The sequence below is a fragment of the Arachis stenosperma genome, chromosome 5, assembly GCF_014773155.1.
Source record: "Arachis stenosperma cultivar V10309 chromosome 5, arast.V10309.gnm1.PFL2, whole genome shotgun sequence".
Lineage (NCBI taxonomy): Eukaryota > Viridiplantae > Streptophyta > Magnoliopsida > Fabales > Fabaceae > Arachis > Arachis stenosperma.
In genome coordinates this window covers 19,802,152-19,823,462 of record NC_080381.1, presented here as the reverse complement: position 1 = coordinate 19,823,462, position 21,311 = coordinate 19,802,152, and the positions used below count along the sequence as shown (strand labels likewise).

Here is a 21,311-nt window from a genome sequence, read left to right as displayed (position 1 = left end):
TCCATGGCAAGCTCGTGTAGGGTCTCACTGTTGTCAGCAGCTACCTCCCATCCTCTCAGTGAAAGCGATTGCATATGTCCTGTCACGGCATAGCGGAATTCATCTGTCGGTTCTCAATCAGGCGCGGAATAGAATCCAGTGATTCTTTTGCGTTATCACTAACGCCCCCGCCCTCAGGGTTTGAAGCACGTCACAGTCATTCAGTCATTGAATCCTACTCAGAACACCACAGACAAGGTTAGACCTTCCGGATTCTCTTGAATGCTGCCATCAGGTCCTGCCTATACCACGAAGACTCCGAAGAATCCAAGAGATATTCACTAAGCCTCGAATGCTTGTAGAACAAGAATGGTTGTCAGTCACCTTGTTCATAGGTGAAGAACAAGTGATATCTTGGTAAAAGAATAAGCGGAATTGAATGGAAGAACAATAGTAATTGCATTAATACTCGAGGTACAGCAGAGCTCCACACCCTTAATCTATGGTGTGTAGAAACTCCACCGTTGAAAATACATAAGAACAGGGTCTAGGCATGGCCGAATGGCCAGCCTCCCAGAGGTCTAAGATAGCATAAAACAAAGATAGCTACCCAAGTCTCGATAAAAGCTACCAAAGTCTCGATAAAAGCTCCCAAAGTCTCGATAAAAGCTCATTAATACAATAGTAAAAGGTCCTACTTATAGAAAACTAGTACATAGATGAGTAAATGACATAAAAATCCACTTCCGGGCCCACTTGGTGTGTGCTTGGGCTGAGCAATCAAGGAAATTCGTGTAGAGACCTTCTCTGGAGTTAAACGCCAGCTCCCATGCCAGTTTGGGCGTTTAACTCCAACTTTTATTCCTGTTCCGGCGTTTAACGCTGGAATTCCTGAGGCCGGATTGCTTTGCGGGTTTGGGCCATCAAATCTTGGACAAAGTATGGACTATTATATATTGCTGGAAAGCCCTGGATGTCTACTTTCCAACGCCGTTGAGAGCGCGCCAATTGGGCTTCTGTAGCTCCAGAAAATCCACTTCGAGTGCAGGGAGGTCAGAATCCAACAGCATCTGCAGTCCTTTTTGGTCTCTGAATCAGATTTTTGCTCAGGTCCCTCAATTTCAGCCAGAAAATACCTGAAATCACAGAAAAACACACAAACTCATAGTAAAGTCCAGAAAAGTGAATTTTAAATAAAAACTAATAAAAATGTACTAAAATCTAACTAAAAGATATCAAAAACATACTAAAAACAATGCCAAAAAGTATACAAATTATCCGCTCATCACGAACCGAACCGAAGAAAAAACAGCAAACATTTAATTTTTCGGTTTTTTCGGTTTTCGATTTATTCGGTTTTTGGTTTTTTTGGTTCGGTTCATCGGTTTTGTTCGGTCTGGTTCGGTTTTGATCACCCCTAGACGACACCGCCTAGGATCGCCACCATCGCTGTCGCCGGGGGAGAGGGGAAGAGCTGCGTCCGGGACAGGGAGAACCAGAGGGACCGTCGCTGCCATCATCGTGCGTCGCCATTGAGCACACGGACGAAAGGGAGACGCGAGCAGTGAGCGAGAGGAAGCTTCGTCCTCGTCGCCGTTCCGTCGCCACCGTTGAAGCCAGCCTCGTCGTCATCGCCGAAAGTGCGCTGTCGATTAGGGAAGGACGAAGAGGAATGCGAACGACTAGAGAAAGGGGAAGAAGAAGAACGCATGGTGGTGGGTGTTTTCCTTGACGTCACCGTCGCAGTTGTTGAAGCTCACCGTCGCCGCCGTGAGAGACGCTCCTTGCTGGCGCTGCTACTAGGGGTTTGGAGAGAATGGCCCTGTTCTTCCTCTGCCTCTGGGTTCTGCAAGTTGCTAGAGTCCTCTGCCGCTGGGAACCAACACTGGAGCTGCCCTAAGGTAAACTAACCCCTTCAGTAATTTTAGTTTGGTAAACAAATTTCCAAATGAACTACCAATCATTGCTTTTGCTGTTTAATATTTGAATCTGGTCTAAAGCAAAGGTTGTTACGTTATGCAGCTAGTGCTTTGCTCTTTACTGAAAAGGGTGTTGATCCATTCCTTGTTTCATGGAATCGGTAAGCACTGAAAAAATTTGTTTACTTAGGAATGCCCTGTTTGTTTGTATGGTCTTCAATTCTGAATGTAAATTTGCAACATGCATACTTTGGTTTTGGGACATCTGTAAAACAACTCAGTAAATTTGTTAAGATTCTATAGAGTTCCTTTAAAAGAAAAGCTTGCAGTTTGAGGGACTATAGCTAACTCTTGCAAACCATGAAAGAGAAGGGGACTCAACAGACAAAGGAAGGAGACCAAAAACTTGCTGATGGTGGAACCATACTTATTGTGTTCATTAGACTGTGAACTAAAAGCTAATAGCATAGAACTCGTACAAATAATATCATTTTGGATGTGTTTTAAGCTAATCATGTTTACCTTTATTTATTTGAATCTAGTTTTACTAATGCAAGTAAAATTATTGGATAGATGCATAACAAACAATAATGAGTTCTATCTAGAAAAATAGAATTAAAGAAGAAAAAAAAGTATGAAATTGATATATAAGATTTTTTTTAGAGGACTGAATCAGGAATATATCTTGACATTTTTGGATATTTATAGCATAATTCTTCCACAGGGACCCTGGGATTGGAAAGATTTCATTATGTAAAGCATTAGCTCAGAAATTATCGATTCGATTTAATTCAAGGTGCACTAACAACACAGTTAAAATTTTAATACAACATCTTCCAATGAGACAAGTAAATAAATTAACAAAAACTCACCAGTTTATTTTTGTACTCAGATTCCCACAGTGCCAGCTTATTGAAGTGAATGCACATTCTTTATTGAGTAAATAGTTTTCTGAAAATGGTAAGCTGGTATGCATGTACAATAGTTATTAGAAGTACCAATGCTTGAATTTCCAATTTGTTATCACTTCAGAGGTTATTAATAGATGAACTGTTATTATGTTGTATTGTTGCACTGAATGCACAATTGTGTTTCCTTGTTGTTTAGGTTGCAAAACTTTTCCAAAAGATTCAAGAAATGGTAAAGAAGAAAGCAATCTAGTATTTGTTTTGATTGGTGAGGCAGAACAAAATTTAAGTTAATGCTATATGCTTGTCATGTGTCCGCGTTGGGTTAAGTGTGTGGTCATGCAGATGAAGTCGAAAGCCTTGCTGCGGCCAGAAAAGCTGCTATATCCGGTTCAGATCCTTCAGATTCTATTCGGGTATACCAATCTCTCTGGTCCTTCCTGCAGGAAAATACCCATTTTCTTCCCCACTATTCCTTTTTTTCTTTCTATGTTTTTTTGAATAGTGTGTGAGAATGTTAAATATCATTTAAAAAAATGCAACCGAGAGATGTTGGATTTTCTTGAGTATTTGCGTAGTGTGTTAGTAATCCTTAAATATGAATATTTCAGGTTGTAAATGCATTACTAACTCAGATTGACAAGTTAAAATCATCTCCAAATGTGATAATCCTAACCACATCCAACATAACTACTACTATTGGTAAGCCTAAATCAAACTTCCATTCCTTCAATTATTAGCATTAGGCTTAACATTATATTTAATTTGCTAATTTTTTTGTTTACAGGAAAATCATTATGAAGGAGAGAAAGAACTTAATCACACAAATTGTGAAGATCAAATACTAGAGAGTAAAAATCACCAATTTGTGAAGATGATGAAGAATCTATTTGCTATTGTAATATATCAATCTCTTTTCTTTATGATTAGATATGGTTATGACTTAGACTCTTATTATGTGATTTTAAAGTATCTTAGTTTATTTGACTTCTAAAATGATAAAATCTCTTTTATAGGTTACAAATATGTATGAATGTTATAGAATACTTTAAAAATCAAATTTGATGGTAAATATTCAATTAGTTTTCTTTAGTAATTTGATTCAAATAATTAAGGTTATTTATCGACACTAAATTAAAAAAATAGTTGGAATATTAATTTTAATGCAACATGAGAAAATTATTGTAAATAAAAAAATATATAACTATAAAAAATCGTTGTCAAAAGTCACAAAAGGAATGGTTTAAAACCGTTGCCAAAAAATAACACCAATGGTAACGCTTTAAAACCGTTGCCAAAAAAGACACCAACGGTAACGTTTTAAAACCGTTGGCTTTGTAAATAATAAAACTACAACAGTTTAAAACTGTTGCCTATTCAGTTATGGTTTTAAACCGTTGGATCATGAAAGAGAACGGTTTAAAACCGTTCCTTATCGAGTAATGGTTCGAAACCGTTGTTTAAAATTTTCTTTCAAAACCGTTGTCTATACTAGTAATTTTGGCAACGGTTTTTTTTATTACTGTTGCCTTAGGTAAAAAACCGTTGCCTTTGAGCATTGGCAACGGCCGCATATACCACAGGTCAAAAACCGTTGCCAAAGCGTTGCCTAAAGTTTTGGGAACGGTTTTTCAATCTACGGCAACAGTTTTTGACCATTGCGAAAACCCTTATTTGTTGTAGTGTTTTAACTAAATTAATTCAGTTCAATTTGGCAAAGAAGATTTAATAATTATTTTAAATTTGAATTAAATCTCAAAGTAGTCTTTGAATTTGCACTCGAACTTTAAAATGACCCATAAAATTAATAATTACTCAAATTCGTCCCCGACTCGAGAACTTATAGTAGTCCTTAAAATAATTTCCGTCCATCCTTGTCATTTGAAACACTAAAACAACGTCATTTTGTACTTAAAAAATCCTTTTGAATTCCCTCTCCTCAACACGAAGTTGATTTGTATTTATAAAAAAAACATAATTCCCAATTATCTTCACTAATTCTCTTCTTTACATTGTTGTTGTTTTTCTTCTTCTTTAACTTCATAGTAGCAAAAACAGTGGGAAAGTACCAAGTACCACATGAAACTGGCAAACATCATCATACATATCATCTCTCTCTCTCTCTCTCTCTCTCTCTCTCTCTCTCTCTGATGGAGTCGCGAGTGTTGTCACGTGCTGTCACCTCCCTTCCCCACCTCCGTAGGCTACCGCGCCATGAATCCACCGCCAATGCATCCTTTGTGCCAGCTGTGAAGGCGATCGGCCCCATGCGTGGCTGACCGTGTGGGAACCTCATATGGGGGAGACAGTTGTGCCCGGAGCTGTTGTCGCCGATGCTGAAGAAAGAGGGGTCTGCCGTGCTTCTTCAGCCGTGTCTGGCTGCCGCCTCCTCACCAGGCGAGGGGAGTGATTTCGCCGGGTGAGGTTTGTTTCCTCCATTCTGAGTCGGTTAACTCGGCCAACTTAGTGTCCTCATTGGTGTATTTTCTATTGTTATAGGGAAGAGAAGATTGGGTTCTTTGACAAGTACCCAGCACTTGTAACCGGGTCTTTCTTCTTCATGTGGTGAGAGAGTAATGTTGAGTGTTGAGTGTGAGAGAGTAGGGTTGGCGAGGGGGGACTCAAAAGGTTTTTGTTTTTAAGTACAAAACGATGTTGTTTTATTGCTTTCAATAGTAAGGATGGACAAAAATTATTTTATGGAGTACTATGAGTCTCGGAAGGCAATTTTGGAGACAAATTTGAGTAATTATTAACTTCAAGGATTACTTTGAGACTCGAGTGTAAATTTAGAGACTATTTTAAAATTTAACTCTTTAAAATTTAATAATCTAGCATTAAGCAAAATCATCATTCTTACATTCATAAATCAAAGAACAAAATAAAGAAGAAAGCAACATAGCACAAGTGTACAGCAGATTCATTGAACAATATTAAAGTACTTAATAGAGAAAATAAAAGGAAAGAGGGGACTGAAGTCACCATTAGAGGAAGAAAGAAGAGGTCTTACTTGAATTGGAGGCAAAAGAGAGGTCTCACAGAGTCGCACAGTCTCACCCAGTCACATTGTCCAGCCACCACAGTCTAGTTCGACAACATCCACAGAAGGCAACCTTCATAGGTCACAGCAACATTTCGAACAAAAATCAAGAATAAACTAAAAATCAAAACAAAAATCAAGAACAGAAAAAAATTAAGAACAAAAATCATAAAAAAATAATTTTAAAAATCACAAATTTTAAAATTAAAATAAAATAATAAACCCAGAATAAATCCTAAAATCAAAATCAGAATAAACAAAAAAAGAATGAAATCAGAACAAACCCTAAAATATAATAAAATATAACAAAATCAAAATAAAACAAGAACATAGGCATACACCATAAATTAGGATTTAAGGTTAGGGTTCAAAAAGGGGATTAGGGGTTTTTTAATTAAAATGAAGTAAAAACGATGATAGAATAGAAAGAGGGATAAGGGTAACCTACCTGTGGGAGGGAGGAGAGACACGAGTCAGCGATTAAGGGAATAACGACGGCGGCAGCAGTACCGGGAGGACAAAAATGGCGGTGACAAAGTAACCAACACATTGCAAGGAGCATTAGTTCACGAATTCTTTGGATGCAATTAGTGGTGGCTGACGCTAGCGAAGAGGCTGCCGAAGATGGTTTGGGGAGAGAGAGTAGTTCGAAAATGAGGGTGGAGATGGTTCGCAGTTTGAATTAAGGCAAGATTACCGTCAGATTTACTGGCAAAAAATCCGATGGTAACGCTTTAAAAGTGACCAAAATGCAGTGTTGACTAATTGGGAATTACCGGCGGATAAATCTAACGATAAATCTCACGATGATCTCGCCCCCAATTTTTCTTATTTTTTCTCAAATTATTACTGGCAAATTTACCGTCGAAAAATCAAATATGATGGTAACCTCTTTATTCGACAAATTTATTATCAAATCTTCCGCTAACGCTTGACGCTAAATCTGACGGTAAATCCGACGGTATTTAACTTTTTCCTTGTAGTGTCAAACAATTTAGCATGGGTAAGGTGATAGTCATTGTACAAATAGAGAGTTAGTTCATGAATCTTACCTTCACGAAAGGCTTTATCTCTTTCAAAAATAAACTTATTTCGACGAAACCACAATGAATTCATAATGCTAACGAAAAAAAAATTAACTTGGATTGGTCAAGTGGTCAGCTCACTCGTCCACTTAAGCAAGTGTCGGCGGTTCGAATTCCGCCTTGTGCATGTAGCAACCAATTGATCAGTAGCAGACCCTTAAATAGAGTTCAAATCCGTAATAAATTAATTCTTGATCTGTTAAACTGAAAGATATCGTAAACAACAGAAAAAAGTGCTAGCAAAAAGAAGAGTCACAAGACTCTTCTAATGTGGGATTGAGAAGATAAATTCTCTAATAATCAGTGGATCAGAAATAAGGTAAAAAAGTTATTCTTAACCATCTGTTTATGTTCTTGCACATCTTATGTGCAACTCTGCACTCACAAAGAACATGGAACAAAGACTCAGATAAAGATCTATAAATTATTCAAAGCTATATGTCTTTTAAAGTGAAGCTCATTAGTTAGTAGCTACTTTTTCGCAACTAAGCACTCCAAATTCTTTGGGGTGTTCAAGCTAAATCTTTGAATAAAGCTCGACGGAATAATCTTTTGGGAGGTGAAAGATTAAGTAGAAACTATAAATCGATTTAATAATAAACAAATCGTTAGAATTTAAAATCATGCAATTGAATCGTCTTCCCTCCATCCCTAATTCTGATCTTTAAGGCAATAAAATATGGTTAATTTTAGAAAATGTTTAGATTTTTTATAATTTAATTTTAATATATTGATAATATAAAATAGATTTTATATGATTATTTAATTATATTCATAAATTTAGATAAATTTTAAATAATAAATTTAAAAATAAGATATTTTAGTCGATGTAGCAATATCTACTTACTTATTTGTGCAAAATTTTCTTACATAAAAATGTACGAAATGTTTTTTTAATAAATATGGTACAAGTATATAAAAAACATTAATCATTTATTTTTATTCATAAATTTTTTGTTAAGCACTTTTAGGGTAGGAGTTACAATAGATACATTGCAATAATTTTTTCTATTCATAATTTTTAATTAGTAAAGTTAGAGTGGTAAGAAAGCCGAAGTTTTTCGCCTTAACCAATATTATCATATTATATGAAAAGAATATATAAAAATATACATAAAAAAAACTATACAATAGATAAAATTATTCATTAATAATTTAATATTACCCATCAAAGCAACAGAGTTTACCTTCGTGTGTATATTTGAATTCTTAAATTATTAGTGAATAATTGTGTCCATTATATAATTTTTTAATAATATTATATAAATAAATATTATTTTGAGTTAGTATTTAATTATTAATAGTTTATATTTATTTTTATAAAAATTTACATATAAAAAATATATAATTTATATTTATAATTATTAAAATTTATACGCATAAATTAATAAAATTTATTTATTAAAAATAATTTAATATTTATACTGATTAAAATTATAAAAATTGTTGGTTTTTAAAAATTTCTAATAAATTTTAATGAAAATTTTTATTTATTATTCTTATTCTATATTTTAGAATAAGAGAAACCATAGAAAATGTAAATCCTATTATATATTACAATATTCGTCATTTATTTCTTCAACATTTTTTATCTGGTGGATTGTTAAGTTTTTTGTTCTTGTTATTGTCGTTGTCACCACTACCACCACACCACCACTTCCATCTCCTCCTCTTTCTCTTCCTCCTCTTTCTTTTCTCATTTAAATTTTTTTAATCTCTTTCTTCTTTTTTCTCCTCCTCCTTCTCCATCATTATCATTATCATCGTCGTTATCGTTATTGTTATTGTCATCATCGTCGTTCTCTTCTTATACATATAATAGTTCAAATTCAGAATGCACTAGAATTCCTTAATGATGACGATACACAAAAAATTCAGTTCCAAATAAGTTTAGATCAGAATGTATCGAAATTACTTAATGATGATGACACACAAACAAACTCAATAAAAAAAAGCACGTACCAAAAGTACACCTTATTTAAATTCAGAATGCACAAAAATTACTTAATGACAACTCAAAACTCCTCCTCCTCCTCCTCTTTTTATATGTATAATAATTCGAATCCAAAATGTGCTGAAATCACATAAACAAACTCAATTTAAAACAAGTTTATACCAAAATACATCAAAATTAAATCGAGAATGTACCGTAATTCAAATCCAAAATGCACCGAACTCAAAACTCATCATCTTCCTTCTTTTTCATTATCATCATTATCATTCTTCTTCTTCTTCTTCTTCTTTTACCTTCTCATTATTCTTCTAGTTTTACTCTCTTAACAAGAATAACAATAAGAAAAATCAAATAAAGAAAAAAAAGAAACGTATAATGCTGCAAAATCATTAGGAAGAAGAGGAGGAAAAAAATAGCAATAATAACAACAATAAAAGATTAAAAGAATGACAATGAGAAGAAAATACGCAAAGAAGAAGAAGAAATGTGAAGAAGATGAAGGAGAAATACGAGGAAAAAGGAGAAGAACGGGGAGGAGGAGGAGGAGAGGAATGCGAGAACGTTCAAGTAGTTGGAGCGTGTATTCAGGCTCTCACTAATAAAACTAATTTTTGTTGGATTTGAACCAACTTGGTTGGACTTATTGACAAAAAGACTTGGATATGTAGCATGACTCTTAATTTAGTATGTTTGTTGTTTAAAGAGTAATGTTGCAAGAACTTGGAGTTACAAGAAGAGTGACAAGACATTTATCTTTATTTGTGTTATTTTAATTTCATTAAAAACTTTATAATTATGTTATTTGTAATTTTATGTTAGATTTTCTTAAAATTTTATTGTTTTCAATTTTAATTTGAACTTAATTTTTTATTTTTTATTTTATTAATTTGTATGAAATATGAAATGATTGAATTTTATATTTGCTTGAAAAATTTTGATTTTTCTGCGAGTAGGATTGAATATAGGGCTGAAAACTTAGGGTGTGGGTAGGGTTAGAATTGAAAAATTCTCAACTTGCGAATATAATAGGGTTGAATTTTAAAAAAAGTTTTTAATCCATAGATAAAATTAAGGTGGAGTTCAAACCCTACCCTACCTATCCATTATCAGCCCTAAGTATTTTGGCAAATTTTTTTCTGTTGCTATTTTTTTTCTTGAATAGAAATAATTAGTAAAATATATAGACGAATAATAATCAAGAGAAAAATAAAGAACGAACAATCTTACATGATCATAGTAAATATTATTATTTGTGGTTAGTACTTGACTAACAATAATTTACATCTATATTTACAAAAAATTTATACACAAAAAATACATAATTTATATTTATATTTATTAGAATTTATACATATAAATTAATACAATCTACACTTATAATCTTTAGAATTTATACGCACAAATTAATAAAATTTATTTATTAAAAATAATTTAATATTTTTATCGATAAAATAATTACAAAAATACTGAAAATTAATTCAAGAATTTTTCGTAAAAAAAAAAACATAGGCGTAGGTGACATCATAGTTGTTAAAACTGAATTGGACTGATCGGTTCGATTAGAAAATTGATAAATCGGATCTTATTCTGGTCCAGTGCAAAGTTAGGACTATCTAAGATAAAGAACTGATACGAACCAGTCAAATTTAGAATGAACCGATAAAAATTGATTAAATTTGATAAAGATCAGTCGAACTGAACTGCTTAATCGCAGATGAGGCAAACCTACAGCTTATCAGCATTTTGCAAGTCCATCGTGCTTCAACACATAGGATCCTTCATGCTCATCCGCTTCTGATTCAAACTCTCTCCTCAAAGAAGCAGCATGCATGAACAGTCTTTTGGTTAATATATATGCAGATTATAATACATATAGATATCGATCATCAAATAATTTACTTCTATTTCATTTATATTAATTTTAATTATAAATTTACCTTTTTATAATTATATAATATTTATTAACAGTCACAAAAAAAAAGTCATAAAAAAAATATAATATTTATTAATATTATTTTTTAATAAATATTTATAGTATATAATAATATAATAAGTGTAAATTAATTAATAAATTATTAATATTTAAAAATTATAATATTTTAATATAAATAAAATAAAAATATTTATAATAAAATAATTATTATTTTTATTCTATATTATTTTAGAATAATTTAATTATTTTTAAAATTTTAATAAAAATATATATTTTAAATTTTTTATTTATATGAGAGAAGAACTACCAATAATTTACTCGTTGAACAATGATCCAATAACATAATAGCCACCGAATCGGTCCTTCAGTTTTGACAATTAGGGGTGACGCGGACTAACTCATTCATCTCTTTACTTGGAAAACACATTAACAGATTTTTATATAGTTTTTGGACATACAAGCAGATTTTTCTATTTCCATAGAATTAAGACCTCACAGAATATATCTGCTAAAATTGGATTAACATTTAACACCAGCATCACCCTGCTCGTGTTCTATCTATTTTATTTATTTGTTTATTTAAAAAAATAGAGAAAATAGAAAGTTTACAGGTCACAACTGGTGATGCCCATGTGTGAGTTTTATATCCACTACGAACGACGAGCATAGCTGAATGCTGAGCTGGGCAAAAAAAAAACAAAAGCTGATTTGAAAGAAAAATAGAAAATCACCTCTCACCACCACCAATCCCAATTCACCATCGATTCTTATTCCTCGACCTTCACAGTTCACACTTCACAACACTTTGCTCTTTTCTCCAACTACACATATCTCTCTTCTCTCTCTCTCTTTCTCTCTGCAAAAATAACTGCCACAGTCACTGCTCTAAGTCGCTAACTAACTGACTAATCCACTCACTCACACAACATGAGCGTCATTCTATCATGCCAGCGCTCCACAATCTTAGCTCACAAAACTTCTCCGTTATTTCTTCACATGTTCCGTTTCAGATTCAAACCTCACCGTTCCAGATTCTGCTGTTTGCTCGACCAGATCGCCGTCTCCGACAATGTCATCGCCGCTGCTGCCAAGGCCGCCACCACCTCCGCCTCTCTCCACGGCGCCGTTTCCTCGGCCATCACTCAGGTCGCTGTCACCGCTGTTGCAATTGCCTCCGGAGCTTGCCTTTCCACCAAGGTTGATTTCTTGTGGCCTAAATTGGAGGAACAACCAGGTTCATTCCATATGATTTTATTATCCTTCTTCATTTTCCTTATGATTAATTGAATTCCTTGAGTCTGAGACTTGTTCATACATTATCTGCAGTTGAAGATTTTCGCGTTATTTTTGTGATTTTGTTTTTGTTTTTGTTTTTGTTTTTTTTTTTGGATTTTTTTTTTGTAACAGAAGAGCTACCACATAGAGAGTGCTAGTAATTAGAAGCATAATCTGTTAATTGCTTCAGATAGTGTTAATAGAAGTGAACTAATATTTATTTGTGTATTTATTTATTAGAATTTCATGTGTTAACAGAAGTAAACTAAAATGGTGTGCAGGTACCGTTGTTCAGGATGGAGTAGAAATTACAGGCTACCCTATATTTAATGATACAAAGGTTTAATAATATCTCTACTTGCATTAGGACTAGTATTATTATGATATGTTGTTACATTTATTAAAATACCTGGTGTGTGAAGGCAGGTTCAGAAGGCTATAGCTTTTGCAAGAAGAGCGCATCGAGGCCAGTTCCGGAAGACTGGAGATCCTTACTTAACACACTGTATCCATACTGGAAGAATTTTGGCAGCGTTGGTTCCATCAAGTGGTAAAAGAGTATGGAACTATTATGCAACACTTGTTAACTTTTATAGTACTTATTGGGTTGTGAGCTAGGGTGTAAGATCTAAGGTTCATGCATTGCATGTCAAAATATGTTTCATTTTATTTGAGATACTGGTGCTGTTTGTTTCAGGCTGTGGACACAGTTGTGGCGGGTATTTTACATGATGTGGTTGATGATACTTGCCAAAGTCTGCAGGACATCGAGGCAGAGTTTGGTGATGATGTGGTCAAGTTGGTCGCTGGTGTTTCAAGGTTAAGTTACATAAATCAGGTATCATAAAGAATGAAGAATGTCTTTCTAAGACCTTTAATTTTATATTGAAACAAGTGGCACATTATAATTAATTCTGTAGATTTAGCTAATTGTTCGATTTAAGTTTGCTGGATATCCTTTTGCAGCTGTTACGCAGACATCGAAGGGTAAATGAGAACCAGGGTGTCCTTGGCCAAGAAGAGGTATAGAATCTGAATTTGACATATGTTTCAGTAATTAGCAACAAAATAGAATGAAAATAATGGCTAACTAACATCGTCTTAATCAATGCAAAGAACAGTATGTGAAGTTAGAAATGTATCATACTATCCTCTTTCTGTATTCTGGATATTTGATACTTTTAGTTGTGGATGCTTGAGGTTTGGTCAATTACTCAATTTTATCAGAATCAGTTTTACTATCTAACAGTAATCGTACGCAAAATAGGTTGGTGCAGCAATGTTCTCCTCTTAATGCATTTGGTAGTTAATCAAGATAATATTGAAACTGGATGCCTTTTGAAGCTTGCAATATATAACATGTATTGAGTGCTGGAATTAGCAGTGGAGATTTTTTCTGATGCCTTGAACTCAATCTATTAGGCGAGTAATTTGCGAGTGATGCTTCTGGGAATGGTTGATGATCCACGTGTTGTGCTCATCAAGCTTGCAGATCGTCTTCACAACATGAGAACCATGTACTGAGTTCTGACTCAGAACTTTCGTTCTGTTTTAGCCTTTATAACTCAGTAATGCTGCTCTTCATTATTTTGCCTTATTAGTTCCCCAATCAATTATGTCTTACCCTTTCTCCGTCCTCTATGATTATCAGTTGTAAAACTATATTTATTTGGTATAAAAGCCCTGTTTAACCAGTAACCTTTTAGATATGCCATACATTGCTCTGAATGTTTTTGCTAAACACTATAATTTTAGGTAACTTGCTTTGGGAATTTTAGTGTGACATGCTACATTTTGCAGTTACGCTCTGCCATTACATAAGGCTCAAGCTGTCGCAGAGGAGACCTTAATTATTTGGTGTTCACTTGCTTCAAGATTGGGTCTATGGGCGTTGAAAGCTGAATTGGAAGATCTTTGTTTTGCTATTCTTCAGGTCTTCAAATAATTAATGTGTCTCTTTTGCTTTGAGAGTCATCAATTATATTGACATAATAATGTGAGGAAATGGAGAAACTAGAGGTGAACAAACATATTAAAGCATTGAAGTTTTCCAATTCGTTTGCATATCTGCCCACCCACCCTCAAAAGGATTGTATGTGGCACACTAAAAAGAGATGTAAAATGCTGTCTTGTCATCAAGTAGTTAAAAGCTTTTTGTGCATGATTTCAACATAGTGTTGTGGAAACATGAATAAGCTCACATTCTTCACTTGAAGTGAGTTGTAGCTGTTAAGAATATGTTTTAAAACTATTTACTATCAGCAAATAGTTTTATCTTCTTGTGTATACACATTATAATGGAAAAGGTAAAATATAATTTTTGTCCCTGTAATTTGCCAAAAGTTTCAAAGATACCCCCCCAAGTTTTATTTTGTTTCAATTTTGTTCCAGAAATTTTCATTTGCATCAATTATACCCTTAGTAGCTAAATTTTCAAGAAGCTTAGGATCAATTCAGCAATAATGCTTGACAACTAGGAGTCAGTGACAGAACTTTGTATTGTGTTGAAGGTTGTCTTTGTGAAGTTGTTGCTGAATTGGTCCTAAACTTCTTGAAAAGTTAGTTGTTAGGGTACATTTAATGCAAATTGAAAACTTCTGGAACAAAAATTGAAACAAAATAAAACTTAGGGTTTTTTAAAACTTTTGGCAAACTTTAGGAACAAAAAATATATTTTACCTAATGAATCTTATATTGTGAAGGTGACCCGACTTTGGCATTACTAAATTTAATTCAGTTGACTAAATCTGTGTTTGTATTTGTGCGTTGTTATCAGCCTCAAACATTTCAGAAGATGCGAGCTGATCTGGCTTCCATGTCCACCCCTGCTAACAAAATAGTAAATCCAAGAAGATTTTCTGTAAAAGGTAATTTGATACCTACGGATGAGAACAGTTCTCTCTACAATGAATCCTTGACATTCAATGAGGATGTCTCAAGTATAAAGGTAAGAATTTTTCGTGTGAACTTTCATTTACTCATTTGTAACTTCTGATCACGGGTTTTGATTGAATGCTATTTTATGGTTTTCTTTGGTGGAAGCTTTATATGCTACTGTGTATTGCATCTAACAATACAGTCAAAAATGCTTTTCTTTAGATTGACTTCAAGATATGTAGGAGCAAAAATGATAAAGTAATATACTGATCGTTTAAAGTAGTTAAATTCAGAATATGACGAGATAAAATTTTTAAGAAAGATGCGAAAGACCGAAAGCATATGAAATGATGTTACTTTTAATTGCTTCCCGCCAGACTTGGAAAGTTGATTATATTCTGAGTTAGACAGAAGGCTCATCAATCACATTTTTTTAACCGTAAGATTAACAACACTAGGTCCCAACTTTAAGTAATTTATGGTTGCAAAAGATTTATAAATAGTTAGGTACCTGCAGTGACCTTTGCAAGCATTTTTGCTCCTGATGTATGATATGTTCATTATTCATAGTTCTTGAGCAATAACAGACGCAATATTCTATCTTCACTGTTTTGCCATGCCTAGAGGAAAGGATGAGGGCAGATTTTTCATTCTAATTGCACCACACTATATATTCTTTCATTTCAGGACCTTTTGGAAGCTGTAGTCCCATTTGATGTTTTGTTAGATCGGAGAAAACGCGCTAACTTCCTAAGTACTATGGAGAAGAATAATTCAGAGACATGCCTGAAACCGAAGGTTGTTCAAGATGCTGGGTTAGCTTTGGCGTCATTGGTAATTTGTGAGGAAGCACTTGAGCGAGAATTGATTATATCAGCTTCGTATGTTCTTATTATCCATTATTATTTGCTGGTTTTACATTCTTGTCCACCGATATGTGCATGCTTTCGTTATTTTGGTGTCTGATAAATTATTCTCTATTGAGAAGTGATATTTATATCAGTCTCTTCTATACCTCAAATTTACACCTTCGTTTTTTAGTACTGAAAGAATAACACAGCACTGCATTCTCTCTTCTCACCAAGTGCTTTTAATACTAAAAGGAGAAGGTTTACAAAAACGTGATACATATAGCATCTTTCTTTTCTATTTCCTAACTGCTAAGGTTTACTTAATTTTGTAGTGCCTAAAATGCTTAAAGTTTTCTTCCGTTGTTTTCAGTTACGTTCCGGGAATGGAAGTCACATTATCAAGCCGATTAAAAAGCCTTTATAGTTTATATAGCAAGGTATTGGCGAGAGTTCATTTCTTGACTTTTTAAGTAAGAATGCACAGCCATGTACTTTAGTTATGCAATGTGGACAGTCATTAGCATCCAAGCACAGATTTTGCAACAACGAAGCTAAATAAAAAAGCAAAATTAGTGAACGGAAGTGGCTAACTGCAGGGTTTTCTAATTAATAGCGTAATTTTATACTGCTAGTCTTAAATGCGTTATTAGTTTATTTAATCGCATTATGATTGTATTATCATGCAGATGAAACGAAAGGATATAAGCATTGATAAAGTATATGATGCACGTGCATTACGAGTAGTCGTGGGAGACAAAAATGGAACTTTACATGGACCTGCAATTCAGTGTTGCTATAATCTTCTTGACATTGTACACAGGTAAATATATGCCAAATCTCAGTCATGTAACCTATACTTAAGTAATACAATACAAGCTACCAGCTATAAGCTTATGAATGAAAGTAGCATACGTTGTTTCTAAGTTTTCGTTTTGCTTTGGGCATTTTGCTCTTTTCTCTCCCCCTTTTTCAGTTAGTTTGGAAAATTACATTCATATTTTAGGATTTGCAGGCTTAGCTGTAACATCGTTTACTTCAATTAACTGTATTGACCCTGATAATGTCTTCTAATTTCTACATGTTTTGGTATTTTATTTGTATACAGGCTTTGGACTCCCATAGATGGTGAATTTGATGACTACATCATTAATCCAAAACCTAGTGGCTATCAGGTTAGGCTTTCTTGTTCATACTATTATAAAATTTAAATGATCATCTTGTATGCTAAGCATAATAATAGTGCTAATGATTGTATAATTTAAATTGCAGTCCTTGCACACTGCAGTACAAGGTCCTGATAACTCAGCCCTTGAAGTACAAATAAGAACACAGGTGCCAAATGATTTCAAATGGGCTAATTCTTTATACTTTATTTCTTGACATTTTATATTATTGTGTTTACTAGAGGATGCATGAGTATGCTGAACATGGACTTGCTGCACATTGGCTGTATAAGGAAACTGGAAATCCTTTGTCATCAATAGACAGCATGGATGAACCTGAAACAGAAGAATCCTATTTCTCCAAGGATATAGAAGATGGGAATTCTTCGGATATTTTGTTAAGTAAATATAGGTCATTGAAGCCTGGACATCCAGTCCTCAGGGTAGAAGGAAGTCACTTACTTGCTGCTGTAATCATGAGGTACATAACACTACGCTGTGTTAAAAAGCTGACAATACTATTTGTGGCTCATGAATTTTCACCACCTTTTCAGTGTTGAAAAGGATGAAAGAGAATTGTTAGTTGCTGTCAGCTTTGGGCTTGCAGCTTCTGAAGCAGTAGCTGACAGAAGATCTTCTTTCCAGATTAAGCGATGGGAAGCTTATGCACAACTATACAAAAAGGTATGCTAATTAAATTAACATATATTGATGATATTTGACTATAAATGGCTTGTGACGAATGGTTCATGGATGGGACTTAAATTGACTGGTTTCACTGATTGAGAAGGCTATGCCCAGATGGACCGTTGTATCAGTATCTTCCTTAATGCTGCCTTTCTGCTTTGCTTCTTCGCTTCAGCCTCTCTAGTTGTATCATCTTTATATTTTATATTTAATCTCTAACAATTTGTTTATTATTGACCTGTTTCAGGTGTCTAATGAATGGTGGTTTGAACCAGGACATGGGGATTGGTGTACTTGTTTAGAGAAGTACACACTATGTCGAGATGGTATGTATCACAAGGTATGTTTTGTCCGAGCAGTTGAAAATGTAAATTATGTACTTAAATGTTATTGTTCTTTCTTTTTTGTTTATAATATCAATGAAATTGATCTCTCAATGTATCGAAATCGGGAAAAGATAAAGGGGGAAAAATCATTTTTGTCTGAAAATCTGCCACAGTGCCACTATAGTAATAAGAAATGAGAACTACATGACATTCAAATACACCAAACAACAACGTAGACTACGCATAGCATCAAAGATTGGGCAGATTTGTTTAATAAACTTGCCTGACTATCTTAGCTCATAATGGGTTTCGCAAATGATCAGAGTGCTACTGAAGAACTTTATATTAATTTTTTGCTTCATTTGCAGCAAGACCAGTTCGGCCGCCTATTGCCAACTTTCATCCAAGTTATCAATTTCACTGAGCAAGAAGAATCTGAATATTGGTCTGTGGTGTCTGCTGTCTTCGAGGGCAAGGAGGTGGATTGTATTACATCTCGTTCAAAATTTGACTTCCTTGCTTCAACTTCGGTAGAAGCTAGCATCAACAACAAGGTTTTTTTTTTGTGCAATCACTTGCCTCTCCTGTCCACATTGTGCTAATAAAAATTGCTTCTCATTATTTATATTTTCGTAGCAATTGTGGTTGCAAATTGAAGACTAAAAATGCTATTGTATTGGAAAAATCAAATTCGTCTAACGTACTGAGTTGACTAAATGTAGGAAAGAAATGGAAGTGTCTAGCATCAGAGATTGAAAGTTGATGATTTATCACAGTATTTTCTCGTTATTCAAGTAGATGCATTTTTTTGGTGACTATTCAAGTAGATACATGAAAACATTTGGGTGACTCTATGTTTTAGGTACAACTTTTGAGAACAATGCTTTCGTGGGAAGAACAGTTGCGCTCTGAAGTAAGTATCAAGCAAACAAAGCTTAGTGCAAAGCCTTATGGTCTTTCTGGTTCTCTTAATCTTGGAGAAGTGGTAATCATAAGTTGGCCCCATGGTGATATTATGAGGTTAAAAGCTGGTAGCACTGCTGCCGATGCTGCCCAAAGAGTTGGTTTGGAGGGAAGGCTGGTTTTGATTAATGGCCAGTTAGTACTCCCCAATACCGAGCTAAAAGATGGCGATGTTGTTGAAGTAAGAATCTAATCCATTCATTCACAATTCACACATATTGACAAAGAAATTGTAAATAGTTATTCATGGGTTGTATGTGGTTAAGGTAGATGGTGCAGAAGTAGGCAGGTCTGTCTGAAAAATAAAATAAAATAGGGTTGGGTGGGGATTTATTTTGTTACATCGTGTAATTTCAAAAAGTTGAGCTTAATTCCAAATATGCTCTGATAGTCTGATAAGTGATAACTGATAACTATATTACCATTGTATAATTAGTTAATTACTTTGGTGGCTTTATGTATTGTTAGGTTTATAAGTTCAATCATACTAGGTATATATAAAAAAGTAATTACTAAATTTTTTAACATAAAATATTTTATTGAGATATTAATAGAAAACTTTTTATAATTTTTGAGCATTTCTATAAAGTATTTTGTTTACTCTGAAATAAAGAATTTCAAACACTCATAAAAGAATAAATTTTTAGAATTTCTCTTATTATTTAAAACATATTGATTAAAAGGAAAACATTAGAATCAAACATGTTACAACAGTTACATATATAAAAGTTCTCTCGTCTTGTCCTGTTCTGTGTACAAATAAGATATTTTAAAATTTGATTATACTATGGTATATTAAAATTTGCAGTGTAGCTATTGGTAAAAAATACATATTAGAATATAATATATATTAAAAATAAATTAAATTATATGTATTTATACACAAATATATTAGTAACTAATTTTGATGTACAGATAATATTTTTATTTAAAATGACATATTTAAATTTTAACAATTTAATTATTTAGTATTTTATTTTTTTCAAAATTTTAAATACTCTATTCAAACGCTAAAAATAAAAAAATCTTTGTTGTATCACTTCTTTAAATTGGTTCTCACACAAGTTAAATTTAAATTATCTATCGTTACTTTAAATTATTATAATTATTCATTCACTAAGTGAGCATTCATAACCACCCAAATATAAATTGGTGCTTGTTTTTTCGTTACTTTTCTCATTCACATCTCATTATCATATTTTCTATACACGAGTCAAATTGGAGATCCCTAAATTGAATATTATCATATCGTTTGTATTTAATTTAGAGAAGTGTTAGGACCAATAAGTTTTGTGATTTATAACCATCAATTAATTATTATTAGTATTGTTAATAATATAAAATTATATTTAATGGTGTAAAATTTTTTACTTTTTTTTACTGATTAAATATAAATCAGATTTTAATAAAAGTACTAGCCTACTAAATTTTGTCTTTAATTTATTTTCATACCTTGCAACTATAAGTTTTCTGAGAGAAATATTAAGATCGCTGTCTGTTTGTAGGCTAAAAATTTTCATTATGAAAAAAAAAAGATGTGCAATTCGATTCTATTAGTTGTGCATATATTTTTATTTTGGTACGAGAATTAGTAATCAGAAGGTTCAATTACTTTGCAAGTTGATTTTTATTTTTTTTAATATCAAATTAGACGGTCATATTTGTGGTTCATTTTTTTTATATTGGATAAGAATTGGTATAATTCTTTAATATTGAAAGTTATGATATTTTGCAAAATTTGGGAGCCGCAAAATTCGCAGAAGACGAATTGTTAGAATAATTTTTTTTAATATTAAAATTATAATACACGGACCGCGTATTTTGAATATACAAACTGCGTACAATATGTATTCTGCATATTGTGCTTGCACAGCGTCCCCAGGACACTGGAAAATCCCATTTTTTATAACATCAATGTAAAATTCTATTTTTTTATAACATCAATGTAAAATTCTATTCACGCTTCAATATTAAAATAAAAAATCCCCGATTTGTTTGTTGTGGCTTTTAAAAAAAACCATAAATTAGAAGATCCGATTTTTATTCCTAATAAATCGAATGATCCAATTTTTATTCCCAATGAGTCCAATTTTTACATTTTAAATAAAACAAATTTTACATTTGAGAATACCACCCTTGTAATCCAATAATCTTTAAAAACACCATTTCCACCCCTAATATAAAAAGTAATTTGCGTCTGTTTGTATGCTCTACGCTTACTTTCGCGTTAAATAGCACTGCTTTTGTCGTAGCACTTGCACTGTTTTAACAAGCCAACAAGGAGTTCAATTTAAAGCAGAGAAGGGTAAACGGTAAAAAGGCAAGAATAAAAATGAGTATCAGCTAAATGT

At 33.1% G+C, this 21,311-nt stretch overlaps 2 protein-coding genes across 4 annotated transcripts; both read left to right on the top strand.

The window, feature by feature from the left end:
* Positions 1-1,688: 1,688 nt before the first annotated feature.
* LOC130980531 (pachytene checkpoint protein 2 homolog) lies at positions 1,689-3,607 on the top strand. The gene is made up of 8 exons (XM_057904199.1): positions 1,689-1,880; positions 1,980-2,059; positions 2,623-2,746; positions 2,846-2,858; positions 3,006-3,074; positions 3,152-3,222; positions 3,418-3,508; positions 3,594-3,607. The coding sequence occupies exons 1-8, from the start codon at positions 1,689-1,691 to the stop codon at positions 3,605-3,607; spliced, it is 654 nt and encodes a 217-aa protein (XP_057760182.1).
* Positions 3,608-11,335: 7,728 nt separating this feature from the next.
* Positions 11,336-19,445, top strand: LOC130982123 (uncharacterized). 3 transcript variants are annotated; one of them, XR_009087085.1, is made up of 18 exons: positions 11,336-12,052; positions 12,375-12,433; positions 12,520-12,651; positions 12,791-12,931; positions 13,060-13,116; positions 13,516-13,610; positions 13,894-14,026; positions 14,870-15,040; positions 15,658-15,851; positions 16,192-16,258; positions 16,508-16,641; positions 16,927-16,993; positions 17,091-17,153; positions 17,227-17,465; positions 17,539-17,668; positions 17,919-17,997; positions 18,366-18,551; positions 18,860-19,094. XR_009087085.1 is itself a non-coding variant. In XM_057905992.1 (18 exons), the coding sequence occupies exons 1-18, from the start codon at positions 11,746-11,748 to the stop codon at positions 19,151-19,153; spliced, it is 2,562 nt and encodes an 853-aa protein (XP_057761975.1). In that variant the 5' UTR covers positions 11,346-11,745; the 3' UTR covers positions 19,154-19,445. The 3 variants fall into 3 exon arrangements, 2 of the variants coding, with proteins under 2 accessions (XP_057761975.1, XP_057761976.1); XM_057905992.1 differs by having other exon boundaries at positions 11,346-12,052; positions 17,919-18,011; positions 18,860-19,445; XM_057905993.1 differs by having other exon boundaries at positions 11,863-12,052; positions 12,516-12,651; positions 17,919-18,011; positions 18,860-19,445.
* The last annotated feature ends 1,866 nt before the right edge of the window (positions 19,446-21,311 follow it).

Bases quoted from the DNA above. Each gene is read 5' to 3' on its own strand.
- LOC130980531 (XM_057904199.1), top strand. From the start codon at position 1,689: ATGGTGGTGGGTGTTTTCCTTGACGTCACCGTCGCAGTTGTTGAAGCT. The intron at 3,075-3,151 runs GTGAGGCAGAAC...GTGGTCATGCAG, and splicing joins TCTAGTATTTGTTTTGATTG to ATGAAGTCGAAAGCCTTGCT. The intron at 3,223-3,417 runs GTATACCAATCT...TGAATATTTCAG, and splicing joins ATCCTTCAGATTCTATTCGG to GTTGTAAATGCATTACTAAC.
- LOC130982123 (XM_057905992.1), top strand. From the start codon at position 11,746: ATGAGCGTCATTCTATCATGCCAGCGCTCCACAATCTTAGCTCACAAA. The intron at 17,154-17,226 runs GTGCCAAATGAT...TGTGTTTACTAG, and splicing joins AAGTACAAATAAGAACACAG to AGGATGCATGAGTATGCTGA. The intron at 17,466-17,538 runs GTACATAACACT...CCACCTTTTCAG, and splicing joins CTTGCTGCTGTAATCATGAG to TGTTGAAAAGGATGAAAGAG.